Below are 15,780 nucleotides of genomic sequence, written 5' to 3'. Positions count from 1 at the left end.
AGTGTGTCAGAGATGGAGAACGGTCAGTCGGCTGCGTCCGAGGAGGAGTGCTGTCTGTGGGACAAAGTGGACCGCAAACGCTACGAGGTTTGTCGGAACATCTCCCCCTCCAAACTCACGCCGTATCTGCGCCAGTGCAAGGTCCTGGACGAGCAGGACGAAGACGAGGTCCTCAACTCCCTCCGCCTGGTGAGCAACGTCAACCGCACAAGTACGTAACACAACAAACATGTACACAACAAACACGGAGGCTTCAGTCGTGTTGGTCGATGGTGTTCAACGTCCGGACTCTGTTTCCCGTCAGGCCGCCTGCTGGACATCCTCCAGACCAAAGGAGAGCGAGGATATGTGGCCTTCCTGGAGAGCCTGGAGCTGTACTATCCTGAGCTGTACAAACTGGTGACGGGGAAAGAACCCACACGCCGCTTCTCCACCATTGTAGGTCAGTCGTCTTTAAAACGCGCTATCGCAACTGTGATGGGGCCGTTACAGGCAAGACGAGAAGTTCCTTCAGGGGAAAACGCCTTGCACAACGTGGGAATCATTTTACTTATGTCCTCATGTGGATTTTGCAATATGTTCTTCAATTATTCCGACTACGACGGCGAATGAAGTATTATACATTTATTGATGGATTCCTTTGGCTCTGAAAATATCGATACGTGTGTACGTGGTGGATATATCTCTCAATATATTATAAAACAATATTCAGATATAATGAAAATTGATCACAAATGAATGAATTGTGCCATGGTTGAGCTTCAAATATTGGACTGTATATTTAACAACAAAAGTGCAGAAATATGACTATTTTTTTGTAGTTTTATTTTTACTTAGCTCTTTAAAATTACAGATTTCCAGAAGAACAATTTTTATGTTACTAATTTTTAAATGTGGGTACTGCTACTTTAAGTCAAGTTTACTATTGGTGCCTAAAAAAAACCCAAATATTATTATTCTCTCTCTCTTTTTACTCAATTAGTGCTTAATAATGAGACTTTTCCCTGTGTAACTCGCCTCCAGCCAGACTTAGTGTTTGATTCAGTCGAAATGACGTGTTTGTGATATGTTCCAGTGGAAGAGGGTCACGAGGGTCTGGTGCACTTCCTGATGAACGAGGTGATGAAGCTCCAGCAGCAGTCGAAGGTCAAGACCCTGCAGCAGGCGGAGCTCCGGAGCAAGAACTGCACTCTGGAGGACGAGCAGAAGAAGCTCAGACTGGCCAATCAGGAGCTGCAGGCGTTCCAACACAGTACTGACCTCGTTACATCTGCGTTTAAAGACAATTCTATACGTGTTTTTATTTGATCATGGGAAACTACCTTCACTTTATGGCCTATTAAATTGCACAAATGAAAATGTATAAATGTCGAAACGGATCATAAATGTGCACATGGGGAAATTTCATTGTTGCAACGCAGTAGATCCAGAGGAAAAGGACAGATCACTTATAGGAAGTTCAAAAAACACTCTTAATAGAAAAACTCTTATAAACAAAAACTCCTACAAGAGATGGAGGGGAAAAAATAATTAAAGATAAAGATAAAGATAAAAATAAATAAATAAATACATAAATAAATAAACAAATAAAATAAAAAAATAAATGTATAACGTAAAATTAAAAAAACAGCTAGCGTAAGACAAGATAATAAAAATAATAATAATAATAATAATAATAGGGTTAGAAATAATAATACAAAATAATAGGATTAAAAAATGATAGAATTGATGCAGAAAAACACAGTAAAAGACCAATGACATTAAAAAAAGAGCTTAGAAACAGTGACCAACAGAAGCGGTGCTATTTCTGAGCAACGAAAGACGGGTAAAACTCACATATGAAGTATTTGTGGAAGGCGAGAGCTGCTTTGTGGTGGTGACACAGTCAAAGCCCTGAGCTGGTGCTGTGTGCGTGGAACACCAGACAGAGGAGATGAAGGAGATAACGTGTCCCAAATACATGCTATAAAAGAACATGATACACATACTTTGACACAGAGTTCAAAATACTGTGATATTCATATTTGATCAAATAAAAACAACCCTTAACCTTCTGGTCAGAGCTGTTTGGTTCAAAGCCTTGATCATGAGCTGAGCAGCAAGATTTGAACATTGTTGTTGAGTTTATACGTTTCATTTCGCTCTTTCCAACAGTTTCACAGATTTTCTATTCCTTTTCTGCCCCATTTGTCTTTCTGAAACTAGAATACTGAGCTTGTGGTGGGTTTATACAGCGTTTGACATGGAAATATCTGCATTCGACTCCCACGTCAATCTGAAAGTGTCTAGTTATTATAATACTGTTGATTCTACATGGGCTAATATTGGCCCTATGATAACCTCACGTCTTTATTGTGTCTAAAGGTGTGAGGGATGTCAAGATTATACGGTTAATTGATAATCATGTTTTTATGTTCAATATATAGCCCAAAAAATAGACCTAAATGTAAAAAAAAATCTGTTTATCCAGCTGTTTTTTTTAAAATCATATTTAACTTTATTTTGTCACATTTAAGTTTAAGTTACATTTTTCTCTCAGTTTTTTTCACACAATAATCGTGAGACTAACATTTGTGACGTCCCAATTTAGGGTTCAACAAGTTAAAAGAGGAAAGAAACACCTACAGCGACGAGCTGCTCCGAGTGAAGGATGAAAACTACAAACTGGCCATGAGGTACGCGGCTCTGAGCGAGGAGAAGAACATGGCGGTGATGAGGAGCCGGGACCTGCAGCTCGAGGTACATGAAGCTACATGAAGCTGCATGAACCTGCATGAAGCTACATGAAGCTACATGAAGCTACATGAAGCTGCATGAAGCTGCATGAAGCTGCATGAACCTGCATGAAGCTACATGAAGCTACATGAAGCTACATGAAGCTACATGAAGCTACATGAAGCTACATGAAGCTGCATGAAGCTACATGAAGCTACATGAAGCTGCATGAACCTGCATGAAGCTACATGAAGCTACATGAAGCTACATGAAGCTGCATGAAGCTACATGAAGCTACATGAAGCTGCATGAACCTGCATGAAGCTACATGAAGCTACATGAAGCTACATGAAGCTGCATGAAGCTACATGAAGCTTCATGAAGCCGCATGAAGCTACCGTCCATCACAGCCGGAAATGGAAGACTCTGTGTGACTCTTTGGCTCTGACAGATCGATCAGCTGAAGCACCGGCTGAACAAGGTGGAGGAGGAGTGTAAAATGGAGCGAAGGCAGAGTCTGAAGCTGAAGAACGACATCGAGAACCGGCCCAAACGAGAACAGATCTACGAGCTGGAGCGGGAGAACGAGATGCTCAAGATCAAAGTGCAGGAGCTGCAGTCCATCATACAGGTGCAGGGCCGTTCATACAGGTGCAGGGCCGTTCATACAGGTGCAGGGCCGTTCATACAGGTGCAGGCATACAGGTGCAGGGCTGTTCATACAGGTGCAGGGCTGTTCATACAGGTGCAGGGCCGTTCATACAGGTGCAGGGCCGTTCATACAGGTGCAGGGCCGTTCATACAGGTGCAGGGCTGTTCATACAGGTGCAGGCATACAGGTGCAGGGCTGTTCATACAGGTGCAGGGCTGTTCATACAGGTGCAGGGCCGTTCATACAGGTGCAGGGCCGTTCATACAGGTGCAGGGCCGTTCATACAGGTGCAGGGCCGTTCATACAGGTGCAGGGCTGTTCATACAGGTGCAGGCATACAGGTGCAGGGCTGTTCATACAGGTGCAGGGCCGTTCATACAGGTGCAGGGCCGTTCATACAGGTGCAGGGCTGTTCATACAGGTGCAGGCATACAGGTGCAGGGCTGTTCATACAGGTGCAGGGCTGTTCATACAGGTGCAGGGCCGTTCATACAGGTGCAGGGCCGTTCATACAGGTGCAGGGCCGTTCATACAGGTGCAGGGCCGTTCATACAGGTGCAGGGCCGTTCATACAGGTGCAGGGCCGTTCATACAGGTGCAGGGCCGTTCATACAGGTGCAGGGCCGTTCATACAGGTGCAGGGCCGTTCATACAGGTGCAGGGCCGTTCATACAGGTGCAGGGCCGTTCATACAGGTGCAGGGCCGTTCATACAGGTGCAGGGCCGTTCATACAGGTGCAGGGCCGTTCATACAGGTGCAGGGCCGTTCATACAGGTGCAGGGCCGTTCATACAGGTGCAGGGCCGTTCATACAGGTGCAGGGCCGTTCATACAGGTGCAGGGCCGTTCATACAGGTGCAGGGCCGTTCATACAGGTGCAGGGCCGTTCATAGAGGTGCAGGGCCGTTCATACAGGTGCAGGGCCGTTCATACAGGTGCAGGGCCGTTCATACAGGTGCAGGGCCGTTCATACAGGTGCAGGGCCGTTCATACAGGTGCAGGGCCGTTCATACAGGTGCAGGGCCGTTCATACAGGTGCAGGGCCGTTCATACAGGTGCAGGGCCGTTCATACAGGTGCAGGGCCGTTCATACAGGTGCAGGGCCGTTCATACAGGTGCAGGGCCGTTCATACAGGTGCAGGGCCGTTCATACAGGTGCAGGGCCGTTCATACAGGTGCAGGGCCGTTCATCAGACATGACCAGTGTTGCAGAAACTATTCTATAACAAATGACAGAGAAAATGAGGCAAAATATAACCAAGTTGTCTTGTTCAAAAGTGGTTCTTTATTTTAGCCGTGCACAGCCACATGTCTCTCCCTGACATTTGCCTTTCTGTCCCTCCTGATCTGACCAGAGCAAACATTGAGTTCCAGTTATTAAGGCACAACAGATGCCACATATGCATTAAACCAGTCTAAACATATTGCAGAAAAACACACTCAATGTTCTACCTCATGCGACCCGCATGGGTCTGTTTACCCAGGGACGTCTGCAGAGCCAGAAGAAGTGTGACCCGGATATTACACATATGTCGACCTAAGTTTTATGGCATCAGGCAAAGACATGACATTTTTACATCACACCAGCAAATGTTTTCTCAAGAACAAAGAATATTTTTGGTGCCCATCAAGTTATACAATTACTTTAAAATGTTCACGAAACGAATTTTAAAGACATTTGTGAGAAGATAAAGATATGAAAAGATCCCGTGTTGTTGAAGAGTAAGAGAACTGGACCAACATCAGAACAGACATTTAATTATTCTGAACATAATATGCTCTAATTTGTCTCTTTTAATCTGATGCCGCCCCATTATTTGTTCTGTTGTTGTTATGTTGTTGTTCAAGGTTCTAATAAAATAAAAAAATAAAAAACATGGAATAGGGAATGAGTTTGAAATCTAAAGTGTGTGGATAGAACAAGCTTTCAGTCCCTGAACTGGCTTGTAATTTGATTTCTGACCTGGCCCTGGCGCTCACTGTTGTGTTTTATTGTCACGGATAAGTAAGCAACTAATAGCATCATGTATGAACTTCATGTACTTGTGTTGCTTTTGCCCAAGAAAAATGCAACAAAATAAATTACCACTTCCTGTTTTCCCGTGTGTTGACGTGTCATCTCCGTCTTCCAGCCGGACATTGTCCCAACGTCGGACAAAACCATTCTGGACATCCTGGAGCACGACCGGTTAGAGGCTCTGGAGGACCGGCAGGACCTGGTCAACCGTCTGTACAACCTGCAGGAGGAAGTGAGACAGGCTGAAGAGCTGCGCGACAAGGTGCGGCGGGCGAAACGCACGAGAACCGCTTCTGTCGACGTGACGCTCACTCTGTGTTTGATCTGGTGATTCTAGTATCTGGAGGAGAAAGAGGAACTGGAACTCAAATGCTCCACACTTCAAAAAGACTGTGAAATGTACCACAACCGAATGGACACCATCACCATTCAGTTAGAGGAAGTGGAGAAGGAGCGAGACCAGGTACAAACTCGATGCTCTAAACGATGCTCTAAACGATGCTCTAAACGATGCTCTCCGCAGGCGTTCCGGGCCCGGGATGAAGCCCAGCACCAGTTTTCCCAGTGTCTCATCGACAAAGACAAATATCGGAAGCAGATCAGAGAGTTGGAGGAGAAAACCGATGAACTTCACATAGAAATAGTTCACAAAGACGCCAAAATCATCACGCTGGAGTCTCGCCTGCGCCGGCTGGGCAGGGACCAGCCGCTGGACCAGGTGGACAAGAACGTGGTACTGTCCCCGCCGCACTTACACCTTTACCAGAGGTTTTACAGAAAATATCATGTTTAATATTGAAGGTACTTGACACAACAACCTCAAAGCTAGATTATTCTAGTCAATCTGTTAACGTCTGCAAAAACAATAAATAGCGTAATAAAGACTAATTAAAGAGCCGCATATGTTACTTAATGGTGAATATATACAAGAAAAATCCCCAAAAATAGTTCTAGCTTCTATTTATTGAACAACATAGTCATTATCGTGATTTATCTTACAGACTTTAGGGTTATTCATGACACTAAACACACTTTTTACACAGACTTTACCACGAGACTTTGCACCTAAATGCATGTCGTCGGAGGAGGAGTTCAAACCGACGCCTGAATGGTCCAGCGACGAATCCCCAGAAGAGAAGTTCTTTTCTGAGGAGCCGCGGTTCAGACGCAGACCCAACATCAAAGCCATGGTGACCGTCCCGTCACTTACACAACAAACACTTTCTTCCTTGTATTTAATAAGTGAGTTTTGTTCTTGTTTTTCGATAGATCAGAGTCAAATCGCCGGTTTATTTTGGTAAAGACCAGCCGTCCACTTCAGACTCCACACAGTCCACAGGTATCACACACGCTCCATGTCTTTTACATCTACAAAGAGACATCATTATATAATGCTGGTGGTTGTGCCCTTTGACAAGACACTTCTCTCACCTCTTGCAGCTGTAACGACCACAAATCTATAATGAACAGCATTCGATCTGCTTTTCTTTACCTTCTTGTCGTTGTCTCAGTCATTGGAGGAGATTTGTTGGAAAAGCCCACGAACGCCCTCAGCACCTCAGCGCCCTCGTCTCCCAGTTTCCCCGTTTCCCCCGGGTTTCAACCCACGTCTGCGCCAGCGTTCTGCTCCCCGCCAAAGCCACACCCCCCCATGGACAGGCCCATTCTGGTGCGTTCACGCTCAGTAATCTTCACATGCAGCTCTACCTCACCAGTGTGAATGAATGTGACCGTTATCATGTTTTTATTTGAAATCTACTCAATCTCCTCTTTGAATTCAGCAGCTGCGGAATCGTAACGACAGCATCATGTCCACGAACCCTGAGCCGCCCGACAAGGCTTCACTTTACCGCAGGGAGAAGGAGAAGGAGCGAGACTTCTGTCCTCGGAGATACAGGTACACACAGTACACGCAGTACACGCAGTACACGCAGTACACGCAGTACACACAGTACACGCAGTACACACAGTACACGCAGTACACGCAGTACACGCAGTACACACAGTACACGCAGTACACACAGTACACGCAGTACACGCAGTACACGCAGTACACGCAGTACACACAGTACACACAGTACACGCAGTACACGCAGTACACGCAGTACACACAGTACACACAGTACACGCAGTACACACAGTACACACAGTACACGCAGTACACGCAGTACACACAGTACACGCAGTACACACAGTACACGCAGTACACACAGTACACGCAGTACACGCAGTACACGCAGTACACGCAGTACACGCAGTACACGCAGTACACACAGTACACGCAGTACACGCAGTACACGCAGTACACGCAGTACACACAGTACACGCAGTACACGCAGTACACGCAGTACACGCAGTACACGCAGTACAGTACACACAGTACACGCAGTACACGCAGTACACGCAGTACACGCAGTACACGCAGTACACGCAGTACACACAGTACACGCAGTACACGCAGTACACGCAGTACACACAGTACAGTACACACAGTACACGCAGTACACGCAGTACACGCAGTACACACAGTACACGCAGTACACGCAGTACACACAGTACAGTACACACAGTACACGCAGTACACGCAGTACACGCAGTACACACAGTACACGCAGTACACACAGTACACGCAGTACACGCAGTACACGCAGTACAGTACACACAGTACACACAGTACACACAGTACACACAGTACACGCAGTACACGCAGTACACGCAGTACACACAGTACAGTACACACAGTACACGCAGTACACGCAGTACACGCAGTACACGCAGTACACACAGTACACGCAGTACACACAGTACACGCAGTACACGCAGTACACGCAGTACACGCAGTACACACAGTACAGTACACACAGTACACGCAGTACACGCAGTACACGCAGTACACACAGTACACGCAGTACACACAGTACACACAGTACACGCAGTACACGCAGTACACGCAGTACACGCAGTACACACAGTACACGCAGTACACACAGTACACGCAGTACACGCAGTACACGCAGTACACGCAGTACACACAGTACAGTACACACAGTACACGCAGTACACGCAGTACACGCAGTACACACAGTACACGCAGTACACACAGTACACACAGTACACGCAGTACACGCAGTACACGCAGTACACGCAGTACACACAGTACAGTACACACAGAAGACACAGTACACACAGTACAGTACACACAGTACACACAGTACACACAGTACAGTACACACAGTACACGCAGTACACGCAGTACACACAGTACATACAGTACACACAGAACACAGTACATACAGTACACACAGAACACAGTACACGCAGTACACACAGAACACAGTACACGCAGTACACACAGTACACACAGAACACGCAGTACAACAAATATAAACACCTGATTATATGTTTATATCTTTCTTCATCTCTTTTAGTCATTCAGACTTTGACAGTGATAATCAGGAGACAGAATTTGGTAAGCAACATCCACACATCGTACTTATTTAGATCCAAATTGTTCTATATTTCTTAATTTCCTTTCATGTCTAGATGACGAGGTGCATCGTGGGCCGCCCTCTGTCCACTCGTCCTCCTCCTCTCATCAGTCAGAGAACATGGACACGTATGACCTGGAGCAGGTCAACAATATCTTCAGGAAGTACTCTCTAGAGAGGTACAAGAAATGAAAGGACAAAGTGCTTTATCCTGCACAGACTTGTATTGAGTGTGTTTTTTGTGCGTTCAGACCCTTTCGTCCCTCTCTGTCCTCAATCCCAATCAGCTCCACGTTAAAGCCCGTCCAGGAGGTGACGTTGCTCGGGGACAACCTGCTGAGGGACATTGCGCTGGTCGGGGGCAACGAGAGTGGGATCTTCATCTCGTGTGTTCAGGCCGGCTCTGGGGCCGAGCAGGCGGGGCTGAAGGAGGGGCACCACCTTCTGATGGTGAGACATCTGTCAGTTAGAATCAGAGCCGTCGCTTAAAAGACAACGTAGTGTTCACAATATTCTACAATTTGATGTCATCATTTTGTAGAGAAGAGAGTTTCTGGATCACTCTTTGGGCAATTCACTGTTTTTGACATATTCAAACAGAGAATGTTGTGATTGTTTGTCAGGGACTGGCTGCATAAATGTAAAATACTAACCTGAAAGTCCTTGTTCTGTATCGTGGATATATATAAATCATTTTACAATATTTCAGTTCACTTTCTATGACTTTTTATATTTCACTTTTTGTTTCTTGCAGCTGTAATAAGAGCCAACTCAACCTACAGTTTGAACCATTTATTGTTTTATTTGTGGTGTTTTGCCAGCTTTACAACTGCTTCACACAAAGTGAACTGAAACAATAATGTTCTTGATGATTGGCTGAATAGTTGGAGGGCATCATACGAGGAGAGGACCAGAGCGTCTCACTGGACACCAGCACTCAGGAGGAAGCTCACTGGACACTACAGCACTGCTCTGGCCTGGTCAAACTACACTACAGATCCAACTACGACGGTACGTCACAGGAATCACTCCAAGAAAAGCACTTTTATATATTTACGTCCGAGCCTTTCTGCAGCGTATCGCCGCCTTCAGAGGGACATCGCCGACGGGATGCTGGCGTCTGGCGACTCCTTCTTCATCCGCTTAAATCTCAACATCTCCAACTACGAGAACTGCTCGCTGAACGTGCGCTGTGACGAGGTGGTGCACGTGCTGGACACGCACTACCAGGAGCGCTGTGAGTGGCTGTGCTCCCGCATGGACCCGTACACCGGCCTCGACCTGCCGGAGCGAGGCACCGTCCCATGTAACTCCAGGTGAAGCACCCGCAGCACCCACCCGCAGCACCCGCAGCACCCACCCGCAGCACCCACCCGCAGCACACGCAGCACCCGCAGCACCCGCAGCACACGCAGCACACGCAGCACCCGCAGCACACGCAGCACCCACCCGCAGCACACGCAGCACCCGCAGCACCCGCAGCACACGCAGCACACGCAGCACACGCAGCACACGCAGCACACGCAGTGTCAGGAATCAAACAAAACAAATACAAAAGTGTTGACAATGTAATAAATGAGTCACTTCTAGTGGAGGGTCCGCCACATGCTTGTTTTCATGGGAATGTTATTGCTTTGCCCAGATGTAAAAAAAGGCTTTAAAAAAGTACCATAATCATGTCTTTTGATGCTTTTTTGAGTGACTTCTAAAGTGCAAAATGCCAAACTGTGGAAGAGTCTAGGCAATGGCATGACATCAGGTACAATTACAACACCAGGAGACAAACAGAACATGTCTGTCGTGCTCTTAGATGTTTTTCATTGAACAAATACAAAGTTAATGTGTTTGCTGCACAACCCACACAATGACCACATTAGATCATGTAACATGTTGTTCTTTGCTTTTACCATCGAGCGCTGCTTTGACCGTGCAGTGGATAAAACCAGGCAAAAGGCACGGTGGCACAGTTTGTGGCACATATAATAATAATAATAACTTTTATTTATATAGCGCTTTTCAGTGACCCAAAGACGCTGAACATATATAAAAAAGGGGGGGTATTTACAAACAGGGGGGGACAACACGTACAATACACATTAATATACAGATAAAATGAACAAGACAGAAGAAGTAGAGAGAAAAAGATGGGGATGTAACAGGGGGTAGAAGAGTAGGCAATGGGGTAGAGGAGGCTAGGGGTAGGGGAGGTCATAGGCTTGGGTGAAGAGGTATGTTTTTAGGCGGGATTTGAATGTTGTGAGTGAGGGAGAGTGGCAGACAGGTTGGGGGAGGGAGTTCCAGAGTCGGGGTGCTGTTCGGGAGAATGCTCTGTCGCCAAAAGTTTTGAGTCGGGATGTTGGTGCAGTCAGGGTGAGAGAGGAGGAGGATCGGAGAGCTCGGGAGGGGCGGTGGGGGATGAGGAGGTCAGACAGGTGGGGGGGGGGCAAGGTGGTGAAGAGCTTCGAAGGTGAGGAGGAGTATTTTAAAGTTTATGCGCTGCTTGATGGGGAGAGAGTGGAGAGAGCGGAGAACGGGAGTGATGTGATCACGGGACCGGGTGTGGGTGAGGAGGAGGGTGTGGGTGAGGAGGGTGTGGGTGAGGAGGCGGGTGTGGGTGAGGAGGCGGGCAGCGGAGTTTTGGACCATTTGGAGTCTGTGGAGGGAATGGGAGGAGATGCCAGTGAGGAGGGAGTTGCAGTAGTCGAGGCGGGAGGAGATGAAGGCATGGATGAGGGATTCAGCAGCGGGGAGGGTGAGGCCGTGTCGGATTTTGGCGATGCGGCGGAGGTGGAAGTATGAGGTCTTGACAATGTGGCTGACATGGGGAGTGAAGGAGAGGGTGGGGTCCATGATGACACCGAGATTGCGTACCAGGGTAGAGGGGGTGATGGTCGAGGTGTCGATGCTGAGTGAAAGGGGACCAGTTTTATTGAGAGTGGATTTGGTGCCAATGAGGAGGAGCTCTGTTTTGTCACTGTTCAGTTTGAGGAAGTTGAGAGTGAGCCATGATTTTATTGTAGAGATGCAGGTTTCGATGTGGCTGAGGGGAGGGTTTTGGGTGGATTTGGTGGTGAGGTATATCTGGGTGTCGTCAGCGTAGCAGTGAAAGTCCAGGTTGAGTTGGCGGAGGATGTGACCAAGGGGGAAGATGTAGCAGATGAAGAGGAGGGGGCCGAGGACACTGGGGAGAGGGTGGATGAGTGACTGGAGAGGGAAATGAACTCTTGCCTGTTGGTGAGGTAGGATGTGAGCCAGTCAAGTGCAGAGCCCTCAACACCCAGTTGGCGCACTTCATCTTTGCGTCTCCCTCTCACATTTGCACCTTTCCTTACACAGTTTACAGCATTGAACAGGAAGCACTGTCAGGTGTGAAGACAAACTCTTTCTACATTAGTCCACAGTTTATGCAATCTATTTCAATGAATAACCGGCCACTTTTCCCACTAGTTCCACGTTTTATTTGGGTTTAAAGGGCAATCAATGGACATAAATGTGGGATCATGTTGTTCCAGGGCTCAGCAGCTGCTCCTGGTGAAGATACAGAAGTTGGTCTATCGCGGTGGGACAGAGGGGAGTGAAATCAGCCGCAATGCAAGAGTAAAGACTCATCATATATCATAAGAATACGATGAATACACGTCTTCATATGTTGTAATGAGTGTTGCCTGTTTCTAGAATAATTTCCTGGGTGACGACCCGAGCTCCTCCTCTGACTCTAAAGCCAGTGCTCGCATGTCCAAAGCCAGCATCTTCATCACACACATATTACAGGTGATGACCGTTCTCTCTTTAATACTGGAATATACTGAATAATGATACTGTAATATGCTGAATAATAATACTGTAATATACTGAATAATACAGAATAATACTGTAATATACTGAATAATACTGCTGAATAATACTGTAATATACTGAATCATACTGCTGAATAATACTGTAATATACTGAATAATACTGTAATATACTGAATCATACTGTAATATACTGAATAATACTGCTGAATAATACTGTAATATACTGAATAATACTGTAATATACTGAATCATACTGTAATATACTGAATAATACTGTAATATACTGAATAATACTGTAAATGGAACTCAGTACGCAAACAGGAAGATGTAAGACAGGAACTTATGGCTTGAAGTCCTTTCAAATTAAAAGAAGAACGTGGGTCTTTTCCACTTTTAAAGCAGTTATGGGGGAATAAACGTTCACTTATACTGGAAGATTCACTTAGTTTGTTTGTCTATTTACTACTGACCAAGACGAAACATCGACATCATTTTTTACAGACAAAAGGCACATTTTTAATAAATAAATTCGAAGCTTCCCTCAGTATTGGCAGTGAAGGTTGTGACGTGGTAATGTGAACCCAACGTGTTCAAAAGACAAATAAAGCCTTGTGCATATGTCAAATGTTTGAGCTCAGTTTTGTCCACAGATATAAATGCCTTATACTCATATAATCACATACGAGTATCATTAAAAACCTCGTGTCTTTCCAGTTCGTCAGCCGCGTGGACATCAAGTACAAGCGCATGAACAGCAGCGAGCGCGTCCGGCTGGTGAACTCTCTGCCCAGACACAACTTTGAGATGCTCCGAGCCGAGGGTGAGTGCCACGTGTCTCTCATCAGGAGAAACGATAAAACCTGCGTGTGTCACTCTCACCAGCTCTTGACTTCCTGACTCCAGATGCTGCCGATCCAGACAATGAGCTGAGCAGAAGTTTGAACCTCATTCCCTACAGTCCAGTCACGCCTCAGAAGACCCAGAGGAGGAGACCGGTCCTGTTCACGCCCGTCGCTTTAGCCAGAACCATCATCAACAAGATACTCGCCACGCCGGGAGCAGCGGACTTCAGCAGCTGTAAAGCCGGTGGGAACCATAGCAACGATAGAGGATCAGGCGTTTAGAAAGCGGCGGATGAAATCTGAGGATGTGGGTCATGTTTTGTGCCGGCGGTAACTTTAGCCACGCCGAAAGTGGCTTGAAAAAGATGCTCTGCTTGATAGTAACAATGATGAGGTTGATTTGAAGAGATCGTTTTGTTCTGTTAAATGAGTCATAAAAGGTCCAGCAAATCCTCATATTTCAATCCATTTAAACATAAAAGTATTTTATATTTTTCATGGAAACCAAACATAAATGTCACTGTGTCGTTAACAAAGCACCTTAAAGTGGACATATGGAGCATATGATTGGAACAGGAAGTGGATGGACCTTGTAGAGGTTTTACAGGAAGTTGATAAAATATAGAGGAACAGTCTGGACGGCTTTAGTTTATTACAAATCAAACCAGAGACTTGACCTGAGCATTATTTATTCTCTTACAGATATGTTTCTATTACTGAGCCGTTTTAGATCAATACTAACTTTTCTAGTGGAGGGTTGGCCACCTGCTTGTTTCCATATACTGTACATATATATAAATATGTATCTTTACTTTGCAGAGACCTTCACCAAAGAGGAGTTTCAGCTCAAACAGAACGTGGAGCCTTTCGTCCACTGCACAGAGAAACAGGCTGTGTACGAGTGCATCAGTAGAGAGAACATCGAAGGCGTCGCTGCAAAGGTGAGAGACGCAAACATCTGTAATATCCATGACAACACACGCCATGAATGCTGTAAACGTGATAGGTGAGATGGATGTTTGTGCTCAGGGGAAGCACTGTCTGCTGGAGGCGGAGCTGAACTGTGTCAAAGACCTTCTGAGGAGAGAGGTTTATCCCATCATCATCTACGTCAAGATCTGTGAGAGGAACATTAAGAAGATGAGGTCAGTCATTGTAAAGATTCTAATATCTAGTGTCTATATTGTTCAGAAGTGTTTTATCACATGGTTTAAAGGTCGCAAGGTCACAGCCAATGGTGTTAGACTTAGACAAACAGGGACAATTTAGCCTGGATCATCATTGATATTATCATTTCAACCAAACAGAGATTATTCTTCACACATAAAGTAACTTTAGTAAAAGAAAATCACGTTGTGTTTGTCACTAAATGAATTGATGTGTTGGTGGTCAGCTGTATTCGACTTCTCTTTTGCGAGACACTTGTTTCGTCATCATCACCACAGTCATTCTTCCTGTTTCCTGCCCTGACAGGAAGTTGCTTGTGCGCGTGGAGACGGAGGACGAGTTCATGAGGTTGTGTCGGGCCAAAGAGAAGGAGCTGGAGGGCGTTCCCTGTCTGTACGCCAGCCTGGAGCCGGACTCCTGGACCGGACTGGACGACCTGGTCAAGGTCGTGAAGGAGAGGATCCTGGAGGAGCAGAAGAAGACCATCTGGGTGGAGCAGGACTTGTTATAAAATCATATTTATTTTTGCTTTTAACATCTGAAAATGTATCATAATCTAAACAGTATATTTTTGTATATTTGGTATTTTAAATAAACTGAGATTCAAAATGAAATGATTGATGTATTTAGGCCTTTTTCTGGAACGTTTCCATCAAGCAGCTCGTTTTATAACTCTAGCGACCTCTGCTGGTGCATGCTGGGATGTACACGGCCTGCAGTGGTGTAAGCTGTGTGTAGTAGTGGTGTAGGCTGTGTGTAGTCTAACCCTGCAGGAGTGTAGGCTGTGTGTAGTCTAACCCTGCAGTGGTGTAGGCTGTGTGTAGTCTAACCCTGCAGTGGTGTAGGCTGTGTGTAGTCTAACCCTGCAGTGGTGTAGGCTGTGTGTAGTAGTGGTGTAGGCTGTGTGTAGTCTAACCCTGCAGGAGTGTAGGCTGTGTGTAGTCTAACCCTGCAGTGGTGTAGGCTGTGTGTAGTCTAACCCTGCAGTGGTGTAGGCTGTGTGTAGTCTAACCCTGCAGTGGTGTAGGCTGTGTGTAGTCTAACCCTGCAGTGGTGTAGGCTGTGTGTAGTCTAACCCTGCAGTGGTGTAGGCTGTGTGTAG

General features: G+C 46.1%; 1 protein-coding gene across 1 annotated transcript; it reads left to right on the top strand.

Moving 5' to 3' along the window:
* card11 (caspase recruitment domain family, member 11) lies at positions 1–15,293 on the top strand. Its single transcript, XM_072443769.1, has 24 exons — positions 1–211; positions 305–442; positions 1,076–1,252; positions 2,591–2,739; positions 3,167–3,346; positions 5,500–5,646; positions 5,722–5,847; positions 5,908–6,117; positions 6,428–6,574; positions 6,654–6,723; positions 6,896–7,053; positions 7,169–7,281; positions 8,813–8,853; positions 8,928–9,051; positions 9,124–9,322; positions 9,757–9,883; positions 9,948–10,188; positions 12,385–12,469; positions 12,548–12,643; positions 13,384–13,489; positions 13,573–13,755; positions 14,331–14,452; positions 14,541–14,656; positions 14,985–15,293. Exons 1-24 carry the CDS (start codon positions 13–15, stop codon positions 15,187–15,189), a joined length of 3,459 nt encoding a protein of 1,152 aa, XP_072299870.1. The 5' UTR covers positions 1–12; the 3' UTR covers positions 15,190–15,293.
* The last annotated feature ends 487 nt before the right edge of the window (positions 15,294–15,780 follow it).

The sequence above is a fragment of the Eucyclogobius newberryi genome, unplaced genomic scaffold (genome assembly GCF_026437365.1).
Source record: "Eucyclogobius newberryi isolate DKJ021-1_F unplaced genomic scaffold, fEucNew1.0.hap1 SCAF_13, whole genome shotgun sequence".
NCBI lineage: Eukaryota > Metazoa > Chordata > Actinopteri > Gobiiformes > Gobiidae > Eucyclogobius > Eucyclogobius newberryi.
Note: the sequence above shows the minus strand (reverse complement) of the source record. Positions and strands in the feature narration are given on the sequence as shown.

Excerpts from the sequence above, each read along its gene's own strand:
- card11 (XM_072443769.1), top strand. The coding sequence starts at position 13 with ATGGAGAACGGTCAGTCGGCTGCGTCCGAGGAGGAGTGCTGTCTGTGG. Across the intron at positions 2,740-3,166 it reads GCCGGGACCTGCAGCTCGAG|ATCGATCAGCTGAAGCACCG; the intron begins GTACATGAAGCT and ends TGGCTCTGACAG. Across the intron at positions 5,647-5,721 it reads CTGAAGAGCTGCGCGACAAG|TATCTGGAGGAGAAAGAGGA; the intron begins GTGCGGCGGGCG and ends TGGTGATTCTAG.